Consider the following 25,518-nt stretch of genomic DNA (forward strand, 5'->3'; position numbering starts at 1 on the left):
CTGAAGTTGTCTGAGGAGGGGCCCCAAGGCCCACCACTCTGAATGTTCCCCTCTCCCTCTCCCCCTGCTTTTCTTATCTGTACATTGGGTAAAACCCTTTAAGTCTCCGGGAGGTGGCTGCTGTAAGGTACCTACATCCTCTTGCCTGACGCCTGGCAGACACACGCTTGGGTGGCGCTCGACGGGCCGGGTGGGTTGGAAGCCGTGTATGGTGGCGCTCATAACCCTGGCCTGAAGGTCACGGCCTTACGTTCTTGTCCTAGCTCTGCAGCTCACAATTGATGTGACCTGGGAGGTCTTTCATCTCTGGGTCTTGGTTCCTCTGGCTGGAGAGCGGGACACTGGGTGCATCGCCAGCCTTCCAAGTCCCCGCCCCTGAGCTCTGGGGATCCCTACTCAGCACCTCATAGAAGGAGGGGGGTCCCCAATGGATCAGGCCCACGTCCATCCTGATGGCTGTATCATCAGCTACGGTGCATAACAAATCACTTCAAAATTCAGTGGCTTCAGATGGTCACCATTGGATGTGCTTGCGATTCCGTGGGTTAGCAGCTGGGGCTGAGTTCTGCTGAGCAGTTCCACTGCTGGTCTCACTGGGGTCAGCTGCACAGCCACAGTCCACTGGCAGCTCACGGGGCTGCCTGCCCTTGGGGCTGTGCCACGTGACCCCAGCAGACTCACTCTGGTGGCCTCACGTGACACCCATGGTCCCAAAACTGGCCTGGAGCACTCAGGGGAGCTGACCCGCCTCAAAGCCTAGGCTTGCAACCCCACAGGGCTATGTCTGTCACTTTCTTTTGGTGGAAACAAGACTGAAGGCCACCCCATCCAGGGCTGGGGAAGTTGGATGAGAGGTGCTGCAAAGGATTTGTGGCTATTTTTAATCTAGCACCTAGCGGAACGGCCTGTGAGTCCCTCTTTCCCATCTCTGACTTGGGGGAAAGATACATAATAATCACCTCACTAATAATTATCTAGCAAATGAGATAACGCCTATAAACATGTTAGCCTGTGGCTTTGTGCTCAGTAGATGGTAGCAGTCTACTGGAACAATGAAGATTATCAGTGTTTGTTATTCAAGGCACACTTGGCATCAGGTGCTTTCCGTACACAGTCAGCAGTTCTCACAGGCAGCTCTGGGAGGTGGATATTATCACACTCATGCTCACACGAGGAAACTGAGACTTGGAGAACGAAAGGCTGCTTGTCCATGATCCACGGCTGGCGTGTAGCGGAGCTGGGATTTGGCTCCCACTGCAGCTCCCAAAAGCTACAGCTGCACAAGGGAGAAAGAGAAGTCAAGGTGGCTTGAGGAACTGGTACACGGAATCCCCCAAGGGTGTAGGAGCCAAGCTCCCCTGCAGCCCCTGCCACCCCCATCAGGCCCCACCTCTCCTTAGGTGATGAGCCGTGGCCCCTGGGAGTGGGGGCAAGGGGCCCATGGGCAGGTCACACAGGGGGCGAGGGGCTCACAGGCAGGTCACACGGGGAGCGAGGGGCTCACGGGCAGGTCACATGGGTGGGGGGGTGAGGGTCTCACCGGCAGGTCATACAGGTGGTCTTGTTCTGGCTGGACTCGGGCTGGACTGTCAAGTGAAGCAGAGGTGATTCGCCACAACGAGGAGGCCCGCGGGTCACTGCATTAGTCCTCTTTGCTGCACAGTGACACCGCGTCTGGGGTGCTGAGGGCAGATGTTTCCCAAATGTGACTGTGTGACCGGCTGGGCAGCTAACCCTCCCCCAGGGGAACACAGAACTGACCCACTTGTTCCATAGGACTGTGGCCGGGCAGACCGTTGGGGGTCAGCACCCCCTTCCCCCCACTACGTGGGCAGGTGGGATCAGGGGTCTCCTCCAGCTTCCACCTGCCCCCACTAGCTCGCAGCCTCCCCTCACTGCACCCCCTCATCCCCCCAGTGCCTTATCTTGCTTTGGAGGTAAGAGCCCCAGGCCTTAGCCATAGCACAAGGAAGTGCTCCGGGTGGCTCTGTGGCCACAGGACAGGGGTTAGGCGGGGCCAGGCACCTGTCAGCACCCTGCCTGGTGGGCTTCCCTCCCCCCGTGTACACCCCTGCCCCCCAGTGAGTAGATGACACAGACATGACAGCGGTACAGGAGCGAGTTGCTCGCAGTGGCACCCGGGCCCGTGTCCCATGTGCACGGCCCTGGGTGATCTAGCTTCCCCATGCCCCGCGTCTTCACCTGTCAAGGATGGAGAGTGAGGAGGGAGGTGGTGGGAGGGCGGGAGGCCACAGAGAGCACAGGTGTGAGGCACTGTTCTGTCCCAGCTCCTCCCATCGTTGAACCACTGCCCAGGAGATCCCCGGTAACCCCATGCATGTGGCACACTGACCCCCAGTTCCCCGTGGAACCTGAGACCCGGAGACTGACAGACAGCCCGGCTGTGGGGGGTGGGGGGCACACGGAGAATGATTCTTGAGGGGGCATCTGTTTGGACCTGATTATCCCACCGGGGGCTTCCTGTGTGGTGTTGCAATTACTTCCTTTCTTGTGTCTGCTGGGTGGTCTGGTGACAAATGAGAGCAGAAGGCTCAGGGAGGCCCCACAGTGACCCAGGGCCGAGGAGCTCCCAGCTGGCTGCCCAGGGCCCTCTGGGAGCCCGAGAGAAATACAGGTTGTGACAGGCCACAGGTCCTGCCAGCTGGAGAGGGCCCTGCCCGCAGGCTCCCGCCTCCTCTCCTTTCTCTCAGTGGCACGCGAGGGCCGACATGTCAGCAGAGTGAGGAAACCCAGAAATCAGCGCGTGGGGCTGTGAGAGGGCCCATCAGTTTGCAGGACGGCGTCCAGGAGGCCCCTGCCCGGGCCAGTGAGTGCTCATCGCTGCCCGTCGGGGAGAGCAGTGCGGCTCCGACGGTGGAGGGAGGAGGCCCCGCCAGTGGAGTAAGAAATAAGACACTTACTCATTAGACTGGGGCCCAGGCCCTTCGTAGGTCTCTGTCTCCCTCTCCTTTCCTCTCTGACAGAGTCCGTCCGTCCCGCAGGCATCCTTCTTCTCTTCTGTTCTCTTACATTTTAGTCTGAAAGAATAAACCTAGTCGGAGGCATTCGCATTCATGGGTCATGACCTGTAGTTTGAAAACTGTGCCATTCCTGACACCAGAGAATGGAGAAAGGCAGCTCTGGGCCACTTGAGGACCTCTGCACTGGGACCCGCCCGGGCACGTGGCCCCCCACACGCACCACAACGTGTAAAGGGGGTGCTTTCCCTACAAAGGCAGAAACCGCCCAATTTTGGTTGCAGTTTGGAGCACTGGCCTCAGCGCCCATCCTGGCTCAGGATCAGGGGTCTGGGTCTGCTCTGTTGGCCTTCCTGGGACGCCACTGGCTCCCGTTCAGGCCTCCCCCAGGCCCTGCTCCCAGAGTTCCAGGTGGGACCGCAGATCTCCCGACCCCATTATTCTGAAGGACCGAGCCACAGAGCTGACAAATAGGGGGGATGAGGGGGGTCCGGTGGCGAGGGGAGCAGGCCCCCACATCCTGCACTGCGGAGTGCAGGCACCTCCAGGGGCTCACCACCCAGGCATCTCCAAGCACACTGAGCCCCAGCTTCCACTGAGGCCCCCTCCTGACGCAGCAGACCTACATGGTGGCATCCCACGTGCATGGCTCTCCCGGCCCCAAGGCCGAGGTAGAGCTGGCAGTCCAACCCTCTTGTGTGTTCCCGGTCCCCCCTTTGCTGTGGCCACCCCCCATGAGTCATAGCAGGCCCCCCATGAGTCATAGCAGTGTGAACCCAGGTATGGTCTAAAGCAACTCATTATAAATAATAAAAAACACTTATCGCTCAGGAAATTCCAAGGATTTCTGAAGCTCTGTGCCAGGAACCGGGGACAAAAACCACATCTTTTCATGACACCGCACTCACCCCCCCCCCCATGCCCAGATGCGCCCTCTCCTGGCCTCACACGCTGCTAGTTCCCAGCAGCCTGGTGGGCAGCAGGCAGCCTGACCTTGCACCTCCGAGGAAGAGGCCAGGTGACCTCTTTTCCTTTGGAGGACAGCATGTTCCTGGGGTCAGACCGGGTTTGGGTGAACGTGTCAGTTCAGTGATGGCCACAGCTTGGGGTAGGGCCAGCTGGGCCGAGGCCTCAGGCATCCTCTCTGTGGGCAGGGGCCAAGGAGGCTTCTAGAGGTGAGCTGGCCTCCTGTCGGGTCCCCTAGGGAGGGCCACCTTCCAGGTGGGGATGTATCTGTAGGCAGCATCGCACCTGCATTTCCACCCCCAGAAACCTACCCCTCCCCTTTGCCCCGTGCTCCCTCGTCCTCCTATCTGCTCTAGGTTCTCACACCCTCTCCACCCTGCCCTGCTCCAGGAGGGGGGGGGCTGTAAACTTTCAACCACAGCTCAGTGACCAATGGGCTCAAGATGTCACTGCGCTCCAAGGAGATGTGGTCTTTCAGGGCTGAGCAGAGCACCGGGGGTCTGGGGGTGATGGAGGGCCCGGATCCGGGTCACAGGGTCTGAGCTCAAATCCCAGCTCCAGCACTTACTAACTAGCCTAGTGACCTTGGGTGTTACTGCCTCTCTCTACATATAAAATGGGGATAATAATATCCCCCCATAGCTTTAATAAAAGAACTACGTGAGATCACGGGATCTATCATCACCCAGGGTTAAGGCAGGAGGCAGACAAGGGAGGCAATAATGTTATTATGTTGTATTAACAACTCTAATAATGTAGCCACGTGATAATAACAGTCCTCAGGAACAATGGCAGAGAACAGGAAGCATCACTGGGAGGGCAGTGTGCTATGGGGGGGGGGGGGAACCAAGGGCCACCGCGGTGCTTCTCCAGAGCCTCTCATGCCCGGGCCACATCAGTGGGGCTGCCCTAGTGGCTCCCCAGCCTCACCTCAGAAGTTTGGGCAGAGCCCCGGTTTTCCAAGCTCTGGCCAGGCACTAGGGGCCTGAGTGGGAGAGGCTTAGATCCCAGGTTGGGACGAGGGTGGAGGTAAGCATACGTGCTGGGGTGCAAGTGGAAAATCAATATGACTCCCTGTGCCTTAGAGCTTTTCTAAGAGCAGAGGCAGGACCACCGCCCGTATCAGAATCCCCTGATCCTGGGGCCCCACCAACCCACCCAGCATCCCAGGGGTGGGGCCCAGGAACCCGCGTTTTAAACACTCCTCCAAACTCTGTGTCTGCAACACAGAATTCTTTGGGAAGCATTGATTTAAGTGGACCCCTCTGTAGCCAGATGAGAAACTGGGACTCAGGAGCCAGGGGGGACATGGGCCAGGTGACACAGGACTCTTAGGCAGAATGCCGTTCCCCACCCTGCCTCCTTGTTTCTGGAACGTTCTGGATGACTTCCAACCCACTGCTGTCTTTCTAACCTCCACCCAAATCTTTGGTTCATGGAGCTCCCCCGCCCTTCTTCCGTTGCAGACATTCCTGGTCTGTCAGGATAGCAGCTTGAAGCATCTGGTGCTCTGTGTCCACTTCCCTTCCCCGAATGAGAGCTCGTCCAAAGTGCTCGAATACACGGTTAAAGAAGAAAAATCAAGTAAGTACCTGTCTTCCTGTGGTGGCCCTGACCACACAGTAGCAGCAGCAGCAGCTGCTACACCCTGTAACCACAGACACTCCCATCAGGCCAGAGGGGTTTAAAATTAGAAGAGGGACAAATGTTCAGTCCCCTGAAGTTATCTGGCCAGGTCTGTTGTAAACTCAGTTTACCAGTCAAGTCGGTGCGAGCTTCCATCACCTGCCATGTCCCGGCGTGTTGGCCTGGCTTCCTGTTGGTCTCTGTGAGGTGTCTTTTTGTTAGCTCAGGCTGGAGAAAGGGGGGAGAACGAGAGGAATTGTCTGGGTCCTTGGTCCTAGAGACAGCCCAGCACACACGCAAGCACAAGTTGGTCACCTTCCCTGAGCCTCTTTTCTTGTGGGTTACGTGCACATAGTGACTATCACTGTCCTGCCTGAGTCACGGGGCCTTTGCAAAGGTCAAACGGGCAAGCGCTTTGGAAGACAGAAACCCTGGGTGTGCACAGGGCTGCCAGGAGCAGGCCTGGGCACTGGTGGGAAAATGTTGTGAGGCCTCCGGTCAAGGGCAGATTTGTACTGATGCACAATGAAAGGGTCCAGGCCCCTTACGGGTATTAAGGTGTTAAGATCCAAGAAGCCTAGAAGTTAGGAGAACCTACAGATCAATCCAGGCATCAGCTTAGGCCCTCTGATAAACCCATGGGGTTGTGGGAAGCTTTTTATCCTTAGTTAGAAGTAGAGCGGGGTCGCCTGGGTGGCTCAGAGGTTGAGCGCCGCCTTCAGCCCAGGGCGCGGTCCTGGAGTCCCGGGATCAGGTCCCACATGGGGCTCCCCACAGGGAGCTTCTCCCTCGGCCCGTGTCTCTGCCTCTCGCTGTGTCTCTCATGAATAAATAGATAAAATCTTTAAAAAGAATGGAGCGAAAAGAGTTAAAGAAGACAACAAAACACGTATTCAGCATTTCATAAATATTATGTATTTGTAGAACATGATATAATGTCATAGATGCTTTAGAGACATTTATGAAGTATCTTGGAGCAGCTGTTTCTAGGAAGCACCTGTGCCCGACGCCGCCGGGAGGACGCGCAGAGGAAGCAGCCCCGGCCCGAGGCTGCCCGTGGAGCCGGGCAGGGGTCAGGGGTCAGGGGTCACGGGTCAGGGGTCACGGTGGAGGTGGAGGTGGAGGCGGAGGCGGAGGTGGAGGCGGAGGTGGGAGGGACCCGGGCCACGCCGACCGGCGGGCAGGACCACGGGGGGCGTCAGGAGAGGGAGACGGAGAGGGCTCGGGCTGGTCCCGTGGGCGAGCAGTGGGCATCAGAGCCCCGAGTGGAGGGTCCCTGCGGCACAAACGGGGGACGGGGGCTTGGCTTCCCTGCCGTCAGGGCCCCGCGGCCCCGCCCCGCCCCGCCCCGCGGCCCCGCCCCCACCCCCGCCCCGCGGCCCCGCCCCGCGCCCCGAGCTCACCTCCCGGGGCGGGGCGGACAACGAGCAGTCGCGGTGCCGGGCGACCCGGCGTGGAGAGCCGCGCGGTGCGAGCTGGAGCGGGACCACGAGCCGGCGGCCACAGCAGCGAGAGTGCCAGGGCTCAAGCCCAGGGGAGGCTCGCGCCCCGCTCCTGTGCGGGCCCCTCGGCCCTCGGCCCTCGGCCCTCGGCAGCACGGAGCCCCCCGGCCCGGCCGGCGCAGGCGCCCAGCGGCGAGCAGGCGACGCCCGCTTCCGAGGGGAGGCCGGCCGACGGCAGGCCGGAAGTCTGAGGGCGGGTCTCACCGCGGCCTGCCCGGAAGTGAGCGTGTCGCCCGTGCTTGCATGCCATTGGCTCGAGCCCTGTCGCGTGGCCACGCCCAGCTGCAGGGGAGACTGGGAAATGTAGTCCAGGCGTGTGCGCGGGCAGAAGCGGAGGACTCGGATGCTGGTGACCCACTGGGAGGCCAGAGGGGAAGCGTGTGTGGGGTTAGATGGCAAACGCCATCAACCTCTGTCCTGCAGCGTCCAGCGGGGAAGAGCATGTAGGGATCTCAACGAAGGAGGAGGGTTATAGGTTTCCGAAACCAATAGACAGCGCCCTCCAATGACTGCAGGGGGGATTCTGTAGGGCGCCTCCTGCTCTCCAAGAACCTGGACGCTTTCTCAGGCATGCTTACCAGGTGCATGGTTGGCCATCAGCCGGATTCACAGGTCTGCCTGCCCAGGGCCTAGCTACCTACAGTCCATTCAGAAACCCGAGGGCCAACTGTGCTCTTAAATTTCAACACCAGGGATCCCTGGGTGGCGCAGCGGTTTGGCGCCTGCCTTTAGCCCAGGGCACGATCCTGGAGACCCGGGATCGAATCCCACGTCGGGCTCCCGGTGCATGGAGCCTGCTTCTCCCTCTGCCTGTGTCTCTGCCTCTCTCTCTGTGACTATCATAAATAAATAAAAATTTTAAAAAAATAATTTCTTCACAAACAAAAAAAATTTCAACACCAGCTTCAGGCAAATAGCTAAAGGTGAGCGGTGGTGACGTGCTGAGCACATTGCACATCAACAGGTGCTCTAGAAGTGCAAAGAGAGAGCTTTGTTCAAGGGCAGGCTGATATGGGAGGCTTCTTGGAAGAAACCGGAACCAGGCTGGACAGGGAGGATGTCTACAAGATCTGCTTTCTTTTGCCCCCATGCTTCTTTCCCACTTCCCCATCTTAGATGTCAGGGTAATCACTTCTACGTCTTTCCAACCCAGTTACACCCCCTGGCCTTTTGGGATTGGTCAGAAAGCATGCACAACTCCTACCCGGTGAAACCAGGATATTTTTTTTTATTTTTATTTATTTGTGATAGTCACACACACAGAGAGAGAGAGGCAGAGACATAGGCAGAGGGAGAAGCAAGCTCCATGCACCAGGAGCCCGACGTGAGATTCGATCCCGGGTCTCCAGGATCGCACCCTGGGCCAAGGGCAGGCACTAAACCACTGCGCCGCCCAGGGATCCCTGAAGCCAGGATATTGTGTTTGGTTGCCGTGTCTCATTTCCAATCAGGAGCCCAAGTGACAGACCAGGACACTCGGGAATGGAGGTAGCTCGCTTCCTCCGGTTCATGTCTACCTCCCAGGACCACATGGTCAAATCTCATTTTCCACTTTTAAACTTTTAAACACGCAGTGCTCAGCTTGCTGAGAAGACCATGAAAACTCAAACCAAAATTCTTCGCCTGCTGTAACTCTTCCAGTCATGATTCCTGTCCCGTTGGCTGTGACTACAGAGATGTCACTTATAAGTTTGCATGTTTTTTACTTTGCTCTTTCTTTATATTACTCCACTGCTCCCCAGACCTCAGACCCCTGAACCTAGAACACCAAGAAAGTACCAGCTAAGGTGTTTCTTTGCCATGTCGATTTGCTGCTCTGATCTTTTTGCTCACTCTTCCTCATTCTGTACCTGCCTCCTTGACGTGGTGGTTGAACACAGGCTATGGAGGTCAAACCACCTGTGTCTGAATCTTGCTCTGCCTTCTACTACCTGTGTGACCTCTCTAGGCCTCGCTTAGCCTCTCCAGGCCTCTACGGTGGGGAGGATCATGGTGTCTCTCATGGGCCTAAAGTATTTAGGGCAGTACCTGGAACACAAGAGAGGGTTATAATCACGTTTATAATAATAATAATATAATAATAATAATAATTATTATTATTATTATTAATCCTCCTGCAAGATTAAGCCAAACAGAAGAGTGAAATGGGCCTACCCAGAGGGTTCCAGGCTCTGGGTAAATCCCATCTGACATAGATGCCCTCCTTGCAGTCCCTGAAGGGAGGAAGGAACCACCGATCTTCTGAGGCCCCCTGTGGCTGTGGTGGCTGCAGCAGGGGTCAGCTTGCAAGGAAGTGGGCAAGGGGAAGGCCCAGACCTGGAACTGTGGCCTTTTGATGGGATTCCCCACATGCTCAGACAAAGGAGGGAGATGAGGGGATCCCCTGAACCCGGGTGGTCAGCCCCATCTGTGGCCTGGCTCCATTTGCTTCGAGTGAGAAAGGCTCACGTCAGCCACATCTGTGTTTCTGTGTGCTTGGGTTGCCCTCTGGTTCCTCGTTAAGGGTTTCTTTGCAAAGCACGGAACCGATAGCTCAGACTGGTCATGCCATGAGGACAGACAGCCCTGAACTGCAAGCCTGCCCTCTGTTGAGTATGGGAACTGCATGGAGGGGCAGCCACCACTCTGAACGAGCATGACCACCTGCCACATCCTCCCCTTGCTGCCGGGAGTGCAAAGAAGGCTTTGCAGTGTCTGGTTGCCATGTAGCTTCCCAGGGACCCTCAGAGGCCAGATGTGTGTGGCAGGGGGTGCAGAGAACCAGCAGAAGAGACACTGGGTGCCTTTATGGTGCCAGTTAGACACCTGGGAACTCTGGCTACTGTTTCACTCATTTGCACCTTTTGAAGGTGGTGACGCTGACACATGTATGTGATGGCGTTTTTTTTCTGCTGGCTGCCAAAGAAAGAGAGAGAGAGAGAAAGAAAAGGGAAAGGGAAAGGGAAAGGGAGGAAAGAAAAGGAAAGGAAAGGAAAGGAAAGGAAAGGAAAGGAAAGGAAAGGAAAGGAAAGGAAAGGAAAGGAGGAAAGGAAAGAAGGAAAGGAAAGGGAAAAAGAAAAGGAAAAGGAGCCATCAGACAGTGGTGAATGATATGGCCTGGCCCCCACAGAGAGTGACCTTCTGGCACATTTCAGGGGCAGCTCCACCCCACTTCCTGCCTGTCCCCGACCACCTGGGCCAACCCCCTGGCTTTCTAGAGGCTGGCCTGTTGAGCTCGGTTAGGGTTTCTTCTTGCCCAAGCAGATCTCCCACTCTGAGGTCTGTGGTTTTAGGCCCCGTAGTGGAAGCTGATAGATCCACTTGTGATTAAGAAACAGAGCCCCACCTCATGGGTTAGCACGGTGAGTCTGGTTGGCGCAGAGGGTCATTGCCACTGGACTGGGGGAACTTTAACACCAAAGAGGAAAGATGAGTTGACCTGGGCAGTACATGTCTGTATATAGGAGCAGGTTGCAGTCATCCAGGTTGCTTCTGAGGGCCACACGGGACATTTGCAGTGCTACTCTTGGGTATGACCTGCTCACCAACTGACTAGAATGAGACTTAACCTGTCTTTGGACCACAGTGTGTTAAGTCCACAAAAAGGTGAGGAACGGTTGTTATTATTAATGTCAAGGTTGGGATGGGCAAAGCGAACTGTTGCTGTCATACCAGGGAGACAGTACTGGGTTGTGGTGAGCCTTCTGTGCTGGTCACAGCAAACCTGTCCTGAGAGCATGTGCTTCGGAAGGCGGGTTGTCCTACAGCGCTCTTCTGTGTCCATCACTTTGCACGTCACACAAGCTACTGAACTTCTCTGTGCTTCGGTTTCTTTGTGTGCAAAATGGGAACAGCTGTTGCACAATTGCTGGAGGATTGAGGAGTGAATATGTGCAGGGCAGGGGACAGTGTGGCCTGTGCATGGAAAGCACTCAACAGCATCGTAACTGTGTTAATCATGATTTCTAGTAAGAAATACACGTTTGGTCTCCATCCCAGTTCCAGGCACAGAGCTCCCCAAACTCATGGGATGTCCTGATACTCACAATGAGCCCCTTTCAACCACACCAGAGTTTATACAGGACTTGGGGGGGGGGCTGGTTGCCAGGGGAACCAACCACGTCAGGCCGAGGGGTGGTGGGGAGGGGGGCTGGAGGGTGAATCAGTCACCATGAAGATTTAATCAATCATACCCACTGGTGATGCCTCCATAAAGACCCAAAGGACAGGGTTCAGAGAGCTCTTGGGTTGGTAAGCACGTGGAGTTTGAGGGAGAGTGAGGTACGCAAACAGGGTGGGCAGGCTCTCCCCTCCCTGCCTCTCCCCATACCTTGTGCTGTGCGCCTCTTCCATCTGGCTGTCCCCGACTTCTATCATTTTCTATGAAATTGGTGACCTTCTATGTAAGATGTTTGCCTCTTACTCTGCGAGCCACTCCAGCAAGTTAACAGAGCCCAAGAAGCGTTCTGGGAGCAGCCCACCTCCATCCCCACTGGGTCACCAGCCTCGGGGACCACCTGGACATGCAGGTGGCATCTAAAGGGTGGGGTGGGGGCGACCTGGGGAACCGAGGCTTTAGCCCATGGGGTCCAACGCTACGTCCAGGGGGCCGCTGTCAGAATAGGCTTGACCGGAGGGCGCCCGGCTGCTGGAGGAGGACTGCTCAGGGTTGTTGGGGAGAAGCCAGGTGGGAGCCGCTATCAGAGTGGGAGTCGTAGTGTTGCCTGCTGACAGAAGGGGGTATTTCTGGGGCAGAGCCATCACTGCGTCCAGATAGAAAAAGCACTGGGTAAAGACCGACAGTTATAATTTGCTACAGGGATTGAGTGACATCAACTCACAAGTCAGAACCATTGTTTTCTGCAACCCCTCGCTCCCAGAGAACTCTGCTAAGAAGCTGATTCATTCTTCTTATCAGTAGTGGCTGTTGCCCTGGGGAAGGACGAACAGACCTGGAGCAGGAAGTGAAGGGACCGCGCTGGTGGGTGAGGGATGCGGCTATCCAGCCTGCCAGGAGGACGGAGGCCTTGAGACACCTGCCCAAGGTCAGGGCCTTGATAATGCGGCGACCTGGGACAGGCCAGCGAGGCCAAGGAAAGGGAAAGAGGGGGACTCCTTTTCCTGAGGAGGTGGAGGTACTGTGCTGCCTCTCCGGCACACAGGAGCACACAGGGCGGGCCTGCCTGTGGGAAGGGGACACAGGAGCACACAGGGGAAGTGGGACTAGGGGAGAAGTGTTGACAGAGATGGGGGAAAGATTTAAAACACAGGGTGTTGGAGGCAGGAGAAGGGGAAGATGAAGGAAATGGGTGTGTAGGGGTGAGGGCATCACGCCAGCATCAGGCCCGAGCGAGTGGCCTCTGTGTGTACAGTGACCACCACCTGCAGGGCTTTTACAGCTTCCGCAAGTACGTCTAAGGGAAGCCAGGCAACTCAAGTGTTTCAGAGAACCAGGGGCCTCTTTGCAGCCACCCATCTTTTAGGAGTGACTTCAGAAGTGTCAGGGGTCAGGGTCCAGGCCCCAGCGCTTCCTGGGCTTTCTGTCACTCCAGAGCAGTGGGTGTGGATTAGCTTCACTCGACATTTGCATCCGGGGCATCTACCTTACGTTCTAGCTGTTTCTGCCTCCCCCGCCACCTTCCATGAAAACTTGCTGTCTGGAAGTTCTCTAGCCGGTAAAGAGATTTCTACTAACAGGTGAAACACTAACGCCATCGTAGCACTACTTTACATGTGCATCTCAGTTCTTAGTAGGAGTAAAAGTGCGAGGACGGACGCGACAGTGGTGGAATGTCAGGCATTGGCCAGGAAGGACTGAGTTAGTTTGTCCTGAAATAGCAGAGGAGGGGGCGCCCACCTGCCCGTCAACATCCTCCCCCGTCCCACCACTCACTGGGCCTCTACTTGGGTGGACAGTGAAGTTTCCCTGTGTGCCCTTGCCTGATCATTGTCTGTTCCGTGTTTTCCTATCTCCTTTCCCACCTGCTGACTGGAAGCTTCCAGGGTAGAGCTTGTGTGATACGGGATCTGTGGTCCCCATAGCCTGGCACAGGGCAGGGCTGAAACAAGTGTTCAGCAAACACCTGGCCATTCATCGCTACTTTGTAACACCTCATACTTGAGCAGACAGATGGCTTGGTCCCAAAGGGCCAAGGGGGTGGACTTTGGAACCCAGTGGACCCAGACTCAAGTCCCACCCCTTTGCTTCCATCAGCTGTGAGGTCTTTTCAATGCTGCTCAATACCCAGCCTCACTAAGCCTTGGTTCTCTCAACTGTGAAATGGACTCGCAGTGATGGTGAACTGGAACCATGCACAGGACATGTCCACAAGAAGTTAATAGCCCTCCCCCTGCCCACCTGCCCACCTGCCCGCCTTTCCTGTTGGCCTGGGTCTGAGGGTGAGAATATCTGGGTTTGCATTCACTTCTCCCACCTAACCAGCTCTGTGAACTAAAGATGTTTGACTCCTGGGCCTCACTTTAACCACAAATGGAGTGAATTAGGCTTCTAAAGGAAATTAAGATGAGGAACAGACAAGAAAATACATGTGAACATACTGAACACCGGGCAGGAAAGCAAGAGTGACTCTCTGCCCACCCGTCCACCCACCCACCCACTCTTCCATCCCATCCCTCCATTCATCCACCCCTCCATCCACCCCTCCATCCCTTCATCCATCCCTCCACCCATCCATCCATCCCTCCATTCATCTATCCCTCCATCCATCCCTCCCTCCACCCACCCATCCACTCACCCATCCATCCCTCCATCCATCCATCCCTCCCTCCATCTATCCCTTCATCCATCCCTCCCTCCACCCACCCATCCACTCACCTATCCATCCATCCATCCATATATACATGGAGCTGGCACCTACTGAGGGGCATGATAAGACCAGATTCTGCTCTTAAAATGAGGGTCATTGGGGAAGCTGAGTAAGTTAGGGCAAGAGTGGAAGAAACAAAGCAAAGTACTTTTACAAGCCCTTCCTGCTCTCCTGGTGGCTCTGTGTGGAGGTTCGGCTTGCTTTGGAGGTTTACCCCACGTTTAGGACTCACCAGGAAATGTTCTTACAAGCTTCAGGGTTTTCTCCTGGAAGAGAAAGCCAATTGTCCCCTCTGAACACCTCTGAAGCACCCCCCAGATTTGCTTTGCTCTGGAGGTTCCCAGGCGGCCTCACCTCTAGGAAAAGGGACAGCGTTAGGGCCGGTGTGAGCTTGTGCAAAGTCATGGGCGGGTGTCAGGGAACCAGATTCTAATCTGGCTCCCTCAGTAACCTGCTGTGTGACCTTAAGCAAGTCACTCAGTGTCTCTGGGCCCCCTCACCTTGCATGGCAAGAGATAGATGCACAAAATGCCTTGGGAGGGCAAAGCCACACACAGAGAGGAGGTGCTACTGTTTGTCTTCCTGACCCCAGACACCCTGAGCACCTGGGCCTCACCATGGCCGAGGCAGATAAGTGCTGCTCCGTGTCTAGGCAGCCGGGCTGGCCTTTGGGAAGCCACGTTATTATGCCTGTCCCACCAACTTCTTCTTTCTGCCCGAACTATTTAAGGAAGAAACCAGGGGTGGGACCTTTTGGAAAGTTCGGTACAAATGGACTGGTGTCCGCCATGGCTCTTTGTGTCCGTCTCTCTTTATCTGTCGAGAATCATTCAACAGCTTGCCCTACTTTATCAGCAGTCTTGCTGCGATCACATATGTTTTGTGGTGCTTATTGTTTGTCTTGGTCTCAGTTTTCACAGTGGAAACTTCTAAGGAACTTGGCCCAACAGAACTTCCCCTGCTGGAATATTCTTTAGTGTAGTCATTGTTCCCAGTCCAGGACTGCTCTGAGCAGCCCCCAGTGAGACCCAGTTCCCCAGTAACTAGGCCCTACCCAGGACATTTTATATGGTCTTGAGCACCCAGTTATTAGGGACTCGCCATGTGCCAGCCCACCCAAGAATGCTCTCCATGTGCCTCTTCCTCCACGTGATCTCATGTCCCTTTTAAACAGAAGCCCCTTGGGGCACGTGGCTGTCTCAGGAGGTGGAGCATACAACTCTTGATCTTGCGGTGATGGATTCGAGCCCCATGTTGGGTGTAGAGAGTACTTAAAAGTAGAATCTTTAGATGGACGGATTGACAGACAGATGGCCGTCACTGCAGGGGGGCAGTGTGGAGGCTGGAGTGCAGGGGAGACCCCTCAGAGTAAAGACCAGAGGGGACTTGGCAGTGGCCCAGCGGCAGCACGGTGCACATGCATCCGGCTCCTACAGCAGGTATGGGAGGAGGAGACACACCCCAGGGACATGTAGGAGGAGAACGGACAGCACAGATCTGCAGCACGGCTGAAGGAGGAGAAGGGAACCAGTGGGCTTCAGGGGTTGGGGACCTGTGGCAGCGTCACCCTAGGTCCGGGGAGAGAGTGGTTGGCGGGGCGACAGCAAGGAACACGGGGAGCCGCCATCTCCCTGGTGCTCGGAGCAGGGCCTGGCACCAAGTAGGTGCTCAGCAAATATGTGCTGAATGAAAATTGAACCAAGCCTTGGGTCCAGGGCTCAGGGGGCAGGGCAGAGCCCCAGGCAGAGGTGAGGTGCTGAGTCTCACCTCAGCACCTCTGGGGTGCCTCTGGGGTGGTCACATCCTTTGGGGTCCAGACATCCATTTCCATCTCTGTTCTAAATGGTAGAAGTACCACCTGGTTGAATCAGGTGTCAGACTAGAGGAACTGCGTGAGAGTTTGGCACCTTGACCCCTGGGCGGTTGTGGGACCTTCCCCATGTCAGCAGAGGCGCTTTCTCTGTACAGTAGGAGTGTGTCCCTTTTCCCGCCCAAGGGCATTCATGGTGATTCAGGAGGGCTCCCGGCCCTGTGGGGGCGGGGGGGCGGGGACAAGGGATGCAGAGGTCTATACGTAACACACCTTTCTTCCGCTGCCACATTCAGACCCAGTGAGGAGCTAGAGAACAGGTCAGAGCACCCCTTGCCCACTGATGGGCTGATCTAGGAGTGCCGTTTGCCCCACAGCCACCTGGTTCCTTATCCCCGCCCTGAATTTGCTCCCCAGAGCTGTAGTCCCTCCCAAGGGCTGAGTCTGCCCTGGATGCTTCCAGCAAGGGCAGCAGAGGAGAGGGCTGCATCCTGAGGCTTGGGATTGGTGTTTACCAGCAGGTGTGACCTCTGGAATCCAGGGACACGTCCCCAGTTCTTGACCCCGGGGCTCAGCTCGTGGTGCTGCTGAGGGACAGGGGCAGGAAGATCCCAGGACCCGCCATCCTGGGGGGCCCTCCGACATCCATTCAGCTCTAGCCCGAGCTGTGGTGTCGAGCGAGGGACATGCTGGGCACCACGGCACCCCTGGGCCCCCCACCAGCCCCGGGAGCACATGCTGCCTCTCCTCCTGCCACAGGGTCTCTGACATGCGGCCCACTTGATGTGAGTTTGCCGTGTGGCGTGGGGGTCCGCAGCCTGCCGGGGCCTCCCCCACTAGCTGTCAGGGTGCCCCCAGCACGCAACCACGCAGACCAGCCCCTGGGTGACAACACTGCTCTGGGCTCTGCTGCCCATGGGGCAGTGGGCAGGACTCGGAGATGAGGCGAGTTGGACTGGAGACAGCTATCAGTTAACATCCACACGGGATTTTGAATATTTAGTATGAAAAAACAGGTAAAATAGTGACTTGTTATGGTTTGTCGGACTGATCATATTTTGGCTATTTGGATTGAATAGGATATTTTATCAGGATCAATTTGGCCTGGTTCTGTTTACCACTCCTAATGTGACTGTGGGAAACCTTAAAACTGCAAATGTAGTTTGCCTCGTGTTTCTCCTGGGCGGCGAGGCCTGGAACCAGCTGCGCTCCGTGAAAGCGTGCTCCGCGGGGTCAGTCCTGGTAGCACTTCCTAGCTCTGTGACCTTGGCGAGCCACTGAACCTCTCTGGGCCTCCCTGCTTCCGTGAGCAAGAGTCACCTTTCCTCTAGACCTGAGATGAAATTTTGCACACTCCAGGGTAAGGTCCTGAAGCCAAAGCCAGGTTGTTTTCTGAGCCAAGCTGTTTCTTGATGGGTCCTCCTCTGGAACTCGGGGCTGTTCCTGCCAACTGCAGCCCACGAAGGTGGCCATGGCTCATAACCCGCGCTGCCGTGGACAGTTGGACAGCTTGTGCACTGCCCAGAAGTGCTTCATTGGTGACCTGAATGGGGGTTGAAATCCAGCTGGTGTTCTGCTCATCAAGCCATGTGGTTTGCAGGGCTGCAGCCAGGGAGAAGAGGGAGCACTTCTCTGTGGCCCAAGAAGTGCTATAGCCAAGCATCAGGAGCAGTCCCCTGCTTGGACCTCTGATCGTGGCCAGCAGGTCATCCCTGCTTCTCTCCCTTTCAGCCTCCCTGTAGCTCGTGCCACCCCCCTCCCCGGGCCTGGGATTGGTGGAAGAGGTGGGGGTGCAGCTAAGAGAGGACACGGAGGAGCCTCAGGGCCGGGGTGGGGGCTTCACAGAGGGCGCTCGGGTGGGCTGGCAAGGAGGCAGGGAAGGGGCTCAGGCCAGCCAGCGAGCAGAGGCCGAGGTGTTTACCCTGGACATCACTGCCAGGCAGGGAGATAGAAGGGGTCTGTCTGCAGCATGTCCTCAAGTGGCCGTCCTCCCCCAGGTCCACCTACCCGCAGACCTTCAGGCTTCAGTCATCTGTGCTGCAGGGGCTGCCCCTGGGCGGTACCACTTGAACCTGTGCCTGAGGAGCCGGGGGTGCTCTTGTCCTCACTTGGCAGTTGGAGGAAGCAGGTGTCCAAGGGTGAGGCTTCAGGACTAGGGCATGTGGCCAGGGGAGCTGGCTGCCCACACCTGGCCACTCTGTCCATGCTTGGGCTTTGTGTATGGCAGGACGAGAGCCCGCCCCTCTGTGAGTGCCAGTCCTTGTAGGGGCGGCCAGCAGCTGCCCAGTGGGCACAGCTCTGCCGCCCGGCGCAGGACGGTCTGCTCTCTCATCAGGAGCCTTGCCTCTGCTGGAACCAGCGGCTCCAGGGGCCCCTTTCACTGGAGAGGCAGCTGTCCTGCAGCATCGTATTGAAGCAGGTGGAGGCCAGTGCTGGGCCTAGAAGCACAGGGTCCCCTGGACTCCAGAGAAGTTGCTGGTTCCCCCGCTTTCACCTCCCGGGAATAGGGGAAATAATTTTCATTGCAGAAAATTGAACCTTTGGACAGAAGAAAGTCCTCTTCCCACCTCAGCCACAAATGGCCAGCTGGGGGTTCCCAGGGCAGCCAGAGGGGAAGGGGCCCGGCTGCACCTGCTAGGCCTGCAGCTGACTGCCCGCTGCTCCCCAGACTCTTGGCACAGTGGCTCCAGATTCCAGGTTCAGCACCTCTGGCCTCCCCTGTCAGGGACCCCATTGGGCAATCTTTTGTGCCTTTTAGGAAACAGGATGAGAATCCATTAGGATCGGCCTTCTCACCCTTTCCAGGTGATAGGTTTCAGGGAAGGTTGGCTCAGCAGTGTCACCACGACCCTGGAGGACAGCCACTTCTGTGACGACCTCTTAAGAAGGCAGTTAAGGAAAAAAAAAAAAAAGAAGTCAGTTAAGGGCAGCCCTGGTGGCACAGTGGTTTAGTGCCGCCTGCAGCCTGGGGTGTGATCCTGGAGACCCAGGATCCAGTCCCACGTTGGGCTTCCTGCATGGAGCCTGCTTCTCCCTCTGCCTGTGTCTCTGCCTCTCTTTCGCTCTAAATAAATAAATAAATAAATAAATAAATAAATAAATAAATAAATATTTAAAAAAAAAAAGAAGGCAGTTAAAAACAAACCCTCCACGTTTAAAAAAGAAAACAAACAAACAAACAAAACCCCCCGTCAAATTAGAAAATGGGCAAAACACATGAATAGACATTTCACCAAAGGGTATACAGGCCAGCAAGTAATCACACGTAAGGGTGTTTCATGTGTTTTTGAAACTCAAATTGAAATGGTGGTAAGGTCTCATTCTACACCCCTTGGAACTGCTAAAATAAAAAAGTGAAAACACCAAACCAACCAGCATGGGGAAAAATCGGGTGGGTCCGGCACTGCTGGTGGGTGCCGGTGGGATTGTGAAGTGGTTCAAACACTCAGGGAAACAGTTTGGCGCCACCTCCAAAACCTGGTGAGGGACGTGCCGCAGTCCCAGCAACCGTGGTGTTGCAGAGCCCAAGAGAAAGGAGGGTGCACGCCTGTGTAGACTCGTTCGTCACAGAGGTCTACAGCATCCCCTATGCATCCTGACTAAAAACGGGGGCGGGGGGCTCCCGGGAGGCTCAGTGGTGATGCCTCTACCTTCGGCTGTGGACGTGATCCCGGGGTCCTGGGGTGGAGCCCATATCAGGGGTGGGGCAGGTCCCTGCTCAGCAGGGGGTCTGCCTCTCCCTCTCCCTCCACCCCTGCCCCCCTCCGCTCGTGCCCCCTCTCTCCCTCTCCCTTTCTGTTTCTCAAATAAATAAAATGTTTTTTAAAAAATGAAAACTGGAAACTGCCCTGATGCCTTTTCGTGGGTGAACAGCAAAGCAAACTGGTCCTCCGGGCCTAAAACATGGTCCTCAGTGGTGAAAGGGAGCAGCTGTGGACCCACTTAGCAACCTGAGGCCCCCGGAGGAAGGGACACTAGGTGGAAAAAGGCAATCTCAAATGGACGGAATCCCTTGTAAAAACCAATCCACTCCTGTTTTCTGGTCTCCATGACTGTCTCACTGCAACGTGGAAGTTGTAAACGCCAGAAGCCGTGAGCAAGGGCCTGGCACCTCTGTCCTGTCCCCTCGCAGCCCTGGTGACAACTCGTAGATAACGGGTTTCCTTCTGTAAGCAGACACGGAGCGTGGCCTCTGTCATTGGTTGTCGCTTCTGGATGTGCCAGTGTGACTGCCTGGACGCCTTCCCCGCTTCCCCTTCACTGGAGAACTGCCTCAGTCGGGGCCTGGAGTGTGCCCTAGGGACCCCGGGGACCGTGCACGGAGGCCGGCCCCACTCCGGCTGGGCTCCTGGCTTCCACTGCTGTGGAGGCCAGAGGCTTGCCAGGTCCCCCTGGGGCTGCTTCTGACGCCCGTGGGGTAGGGGCACGGGGGCACTCCAGCAGTGGGGACACCTGCCTTGTTGGCTGTGCCCAGAGGGCTGCGAGTACCACGGATGCACCATCCGCTGAGAGGACACTGGAAACCAGTCTGCTTTGGAGAAGAGCTTACAGAGAATTGTATTTTCTTTTTTTTTTTTAAAGATTTTATTTATTTATTCATGAGACACACACAGAGAGAGAGAGAGAGGCAGACAGGCAGAGGGAGAAGCAGGCTCCATGCAGGGAGCCTGACATGGGACTCGATCCCAGGTCTCCAGGATCATGACCTGGGCTGAAGGTGGCAGTAAACCACCGGGCCACTGGGGCTGCCCTGTATTTTCTTTTTTTTTAAAGATTTTACTTGTTTATTTGAGAGAGGGAGAGAGAGAGAGAGATCACACAAGCAGATGGAGGGGGAGGCAGAGGGGAGGGAGACGCAGGCTCCCTGCCAAGGACCCTAGGACCCCGGGATCATGACCTGAGCCACCCAGATGCCCCCCAATTTACAGAGAATTTTGGAAGAATAGAGAAAAATGTAGACACTTCACAGTTTCTCTGCTTACTGAAGTCATACATGCATGTCATAAAAATCCCAGAAAACATAAGTGAAATTCAGTCCAATCTTTGTGTATGGGTTTCTTTTTGTTAAAATAATGGCTTTATTGGGATGCCTGGGGGCTCAGAGGTTGAGCATCTGCCTTTGACTCAGGGCGTGATCTTGGAGTCCGGGATTGAGTCCCACATCAGGCTCCCTGCATAGAGCCTGCTTCTCCCTCTGCCTGTGTCTGCCCCTCTCTTATTCTCATGAATAAATAAAAAATCTTAAAGAAAATAGTGGCTTTATTTAGAGAGGTACTTATATATCCAATATCGTCCAGTTCAGCCTCTGAGTGTGCTCCACGCAGTGGCTTTTGGCACGTTCATGCTGGTGTGGCACTCACCTCACTGCTATAAGTTCAAGAACGCTTCATCACTTGGAACAAGAGGCCTCGTGCTATACAAGGTAAATGTACTCAGTGCAACTGAATTGTACCCTCACGATGCTTAAATAGCTAAATTGTGAGTTTTTATAGTTTAACACAGTAAAGAAGCAGAAAGCCACACCACTGATGTCACGTCCCTGCCCCCTGCCCGCCCCACGCTGAGCCGCCACTGACCCACCCTTGCCTCTGTGAATTTGGTCCACCCTTGGTGCGGGCGCCTGAGGGCCTGGCCAGCCCCACCGCCCCTTTTGGAGTTGTCAGGTGTGCCCGGCACAGGGCAGGGTACAGGGCGGGCCACCATGCATGGCGGCCCGTGGGCCACAGCCTCCCAGCTCCAGGTCACAGGGTTAGCCCCTCGCTGGGAAGACAAGTGTTTGCAGAGCACCTGTTGTGTGTGGCTTTCCCCTGGGGGAGGTCGGAACACTCCAGAAGGCTCTGGGGCTGAATCCTGAGGGCAGTGAAGGGCAAAGTTGGATCCTTGCCCACGAGGAAAGAGCCAGGAGCAAACGCCCTGGCTGGCGTTCCACCCGGATGGACCTGGCACCGTCCCTTCCTCAGCTGTGCCGCCGAATCCTCCGTGTGCCTGCGGCCCGCGTCCTTACGTGTTGTTATAAGGACACCACCCCTGCGGTTCTGGCTTCACCCCAATCAGTCTGCGCGTTAACTCGATGGCCTCCGCAGAGACCCTGTTTCCAAGAAGGTCACATCTGCGCATACCGGGACTTAGGGCTTCATCATATATGTACAGGGGACGCGATTCGACCGTAACAGGTGGATGCTTTATTATCCCTGATTTGAGCTGAGGAAACTGAGGCACGTTTAGGGTAAGCGACAGGATGACGGATGCATGTTCACATTCAGGCATCGGGCCCCCCCCCAGGCCAGCGGGCGGGCACGGCACAGACTTGGGGCAGTCCTGGGAGCGAAGCCCGGCCACTGCTCGTGGGGCACGGGCTGGTCTCGCTTGCCTGACGCGCGTGAGCCGTGCTCTAGGACGTGGACGCTGTCTGGGAGGCTTCCCTTCAGGCTCCCGCAGGGCAGGGCGGGGGATCCGTGCAGCAGGAGGCCTAAGGTCCCCGCCACGTGCCCCCAGGCCTCGGGCCCCTGGGCTCTCCCTCCCAGATGGTATTTCATAAACATTTATTGATCTCCCAAGTTGTGCGCCCTACTGTGCTGGGTCCTGGGGAGACTGAGGATTGGGCCATGCCCTGGGCCTGGCATGCGCGGGCTCCCGAGCTGCGTCCGTGCCGTGAGCAGATGCCATCCGTGGATGTGTCAGATGGAGGGATGTGGCAGGGTCCCAGGGCTGCGGCAGAACAGGTCAGATTACAAACCAACAAGAGCTTTTACAGATTGACGATTTTAACAGTAAAAGGGTGTCTGGGCCACTATGCCTGGACCCGTGCTGGGCCCTGGTGCCTGAGGGCACAGAGGAGGGACTGGCTGACTCCGTCCTAAAGGTTGCTTCTTTAAAAAAAAAAAAAAAAAAAAAAAATTATACCTGAGAGACCCAGAGGGAGGCAGAGACACAGGCTGAGGGGGAAGCAGGCTCCCTGCAGGGACCCTGATGGGGAACTTGATCCTGGGACCCAGGATCACACCCTGAGCCACCCGGGCATCCCATCTTAAAGGTTTCATGTGTGTTCTGCAAAAGACATGTGGCCCATGTGCCCGTGGGAAGGCAGAGCCACTGTGGAGCCACCCCCCTCCCAGGGTGCCAGGCTGGGAATGCCTGCATCACTACGATCCCCCCTTGAGGGATTTGCAAGCTTGATCTTGTCCTGAGGTTAAGGGAGGTCGTTGGGGCCCTGGCACCCTCCTCTGGTCTGACCTCTGAGGACAGTCAGTGCTGCCCCCACTGCCAGCAGCAGGTGGCGCTGTGGCCACCCCCGGCTCCGTTCCCTGGCCCTGACGTCTCTGATTTTCCCAAGGGCTGCTGGGCCTGGAACCAACGCAGTATTTTTCTTTAAACTCCCGTTTGAAGCATTTATAGCTATCCTAATGGGGAACCGTTATCTCTTCGCCATAAACCAATGATGAATGTAAACTTCTGTTAAAAAGTCACGTTAGCCATTGGGAACAGCATCCAGGATGTTGAAGGAAGGCGAATGTAAAAGTAGAGCCGTTGGAACAAAGCACGGTGGTCCGCGTGTGGCCATCCCGCTGCTGCCGGGTACTGTCCTGGGCTTGGAGGGCAGGACCGCCTGCTGCCCCCCCGCCCAACACCATGCATGCGGGCTTGGGCCCAGAACGGCTCCTTCCTCTTGCAGGTGGAGGGGCTGAGCCCACGGCGGGAGCCAGGCCTAGGAGCCCAACCCTACCCCCCACCACCACTCGGACACAAGGACAACCTTAGGAAGCTGGACTCGAGTACAGCCACTTGGTGTCCTGGTGCTTCTGACACTTGAGGAAGCTCCCTGTGGTGGCTTGAAGCCGACAGAGCACCCCCTGGGGCAGACACAGCCTGGGATGGCAGCCAGGAGTTGAGAGGGTGGACGGCAGCCACCACGGGCAGTGGGCCTCGGCCAAAGCACTTAGCTTCTCTGGGCGCCGTGCCTGGAGGGTCCGAAGCAGGATGAGGGACGGTGCTGTGTTCCCCTTTGGTCAGCCCTCCCACTTAACTGAAGGCACAACCCTGCAACCTTGCACCTCCCAGGGGGCCCATCCACCATGGGACAAGGTCTTGGGCAAATGCTTTGGTACCTCTTTGTCATCAGCACTGGACAACACTGGGTCACCCTCAGTCTTGGGTTGCCTGTGTGCCATACCAAGCAAGGTTCTCATAGGCCCCAGGTTCTTGGGTGAAGGGCCCGTGGCCCTGGTCCCGCCTCCCTAAGGCTGAGACAGATCTGGGGAGCTTGCCTCAGCTCCCTGTCATGCTGGGATAACCCTGGTCAATTAAATGTCTGATTCGGCATCTACAGCCCAGAGTCTCCCATGTCATTTTGCCTCAGATGCTGACTGTACATTAGAGATAACACCAGCTGCCGTAATAACCCCTGCAGTCCCCACGGATTGACAGCAGAGTAGCTCAGTTCCCCTGAAGGCCTCAGCAGGTGCTGGGCACTGCCGTGGGGCCAGGCCCCCGTGGGGATGGCAGGCGCGGCCCCCACCCTCAGAGAGCCTCGTCCTGCCTGACAGGGATGCTCATCCAAGGCCTTTGTCTCTCTCCTCAGTACTGTACCTGGAAGGCTCTGTTCTTGTGTTTGAGGACATCTTCAGACTGATTGCATTCTACTGTGTCAGTAGGTGAGTAGAACTGCCCCACGGAGGGGCACCTGCATGCGGTCAACACTCATGTACCCTGGGTGGGGCGAGGGCCCTGGGGAGGCCCCCAGAGGGGAAGGTCCAGCCTGGAGCCCACACAGAGAGGCGACAGCCCCTGGCTTGGCCCTGGTGACCTTGAGGGTGGTGTTGGCTGTGCTGCTGTGTTGGTCTGGCTTGTCAGGACCCCTCCCTCGTCACCTCCTGCCCCCAGTCCACTGCCCCCACCCCTGCTTCCTGCGCTACAGCTCCAGGACACCGGGAGTCCCTTGTGGGCCTGACCTGCCCTGTCCCAGGGATTACAGAGGACACTCCCTGTGGGGATGGCAGGAAAGGCTGATGCCCCACAGTGACACAGAGCCTGAGATGATGAAGATGATCAGTGGCTGCCAGGTAGGGTGGGGACTGGCCACCGCCCTCAGAGCCTGAACTGGTTTTAGATCCATGGGGATGTACAGATACCTCTGGACCGTAGTGACACCAGCTGCAGGAGCTTGACAAGGGCAGGCCAGGGTGGCCTGGGGGTCGGGCCCATGACCCATCTTTGCTGCCTCCAGTGAAAACCGCGCCTGGCCTTTCGGCCAGAACCACCATCTTCCAGTAATTCGTCAAAATGACCAACACAAAGGGAAAGAGGAGAGGTACCCGCTATATGTTCTCTAGGCCTTTTAGAAAACATGGAGTTGTTCCTTTGGCCACATACATGCGAATCTATAAGAAAGGTGATATCGTGGACATCAAGGGAATGGGCACTGTTCAAAAAGGAATGCCCCACGAATGTTACCATGGCAAAACTGGAAGAGTCTACAGTGTTACTCAGCATGCTGTTGGCATTGTTGTAAACAAACAAGTTAAGGGCAAGATTCCTGCCAAGAGATTAATGTCCACATTGAGCATATTAAACACTCAAAGAGCCGAGATAGCTTCCTGAAGCGTGTGAAGGAAAATGATCAAAAAAAGAAGGAAGCCAAAGAGAAAGGTACTTGGGTCCAACTGAAGCACCTGCCTGCCCCACCCAGAGAAGCACACTTTGTGAGAACCAATGGAAAGGAGCCTGAACTGCTGGAACCCATTCCCTATGAATTCCTGGCGTGATAACTGTAAAGAAAATAAAAGACCTCAGGAAAGAAAGAAAGAAAGAAAAGAAAGAAAAGAAAGAAAGGA

At 56.3% G+C, this 25,518-nt stretch overlaps 1 protein-coding gene, 1 long non-coding RNA gene and 1 pseudogene across 3 annotated transcripts in view; 2 read left to right on the forward strand and 1 right to left on the reverse strand.

Annotated features, from left to right (window-relative positions):
- Positions 1-25,518, forward strand: part of RIN3 (Ras and Rab interactor 3) — a 104,219-nt gene that overhangs the window by 39,726 nt on the left and 38,975 nt on the right. Inside the window, exons 3-4 of one of the 2 annotated variants that reach the window (XM_072837826.1) lie at positions 5,411-5,528; positions 24,267-24,339. In XM_072837826.1, coding sequence (XP_072693927.1) covers positions 5,411-5,528; positions 24,267-24,339 — 191 coding nt within the window. The remainder of the gene's footprint in view (positions 1-5,410; positions 5,529-24,266; positions 24,340-25,518) is intronic. The other variant, XM_072837827.1, reaches the window with a different exon arrangement.
- Positions 6,463-7,274, reverse strand: LOC140639626 (uncharacterized). The gene is made up of 2 exons (XR_012036279.1): positions 6,974-7,274; positions 6,463-6,846 (listed from the first exon to the last, which is right to left on the reverse strand). It is a non-coding gene; the product is annotated as an uncharacterized lncRNA (long non-coding RNA).
- On the forward strand, positions 24,348-25,494 carry LOC140639625 (large ribosomal subunit protein eL21-like; annotated as a pseudogene).

This window comes from Canis lupus, chromosome 9 (genome assembly GCF_048164855.1).
Source record: "Canis lupus baileyi chromosome 9, mCanLup2.hap1, whole genome shotgun sequence".
Classification (NCBI taxonomy): domain Eukaryota; kingdom Metazoa; phylum Chordata; class Mammalia; order Carnivora; family Canidae; genus Canis; species Canis lupus.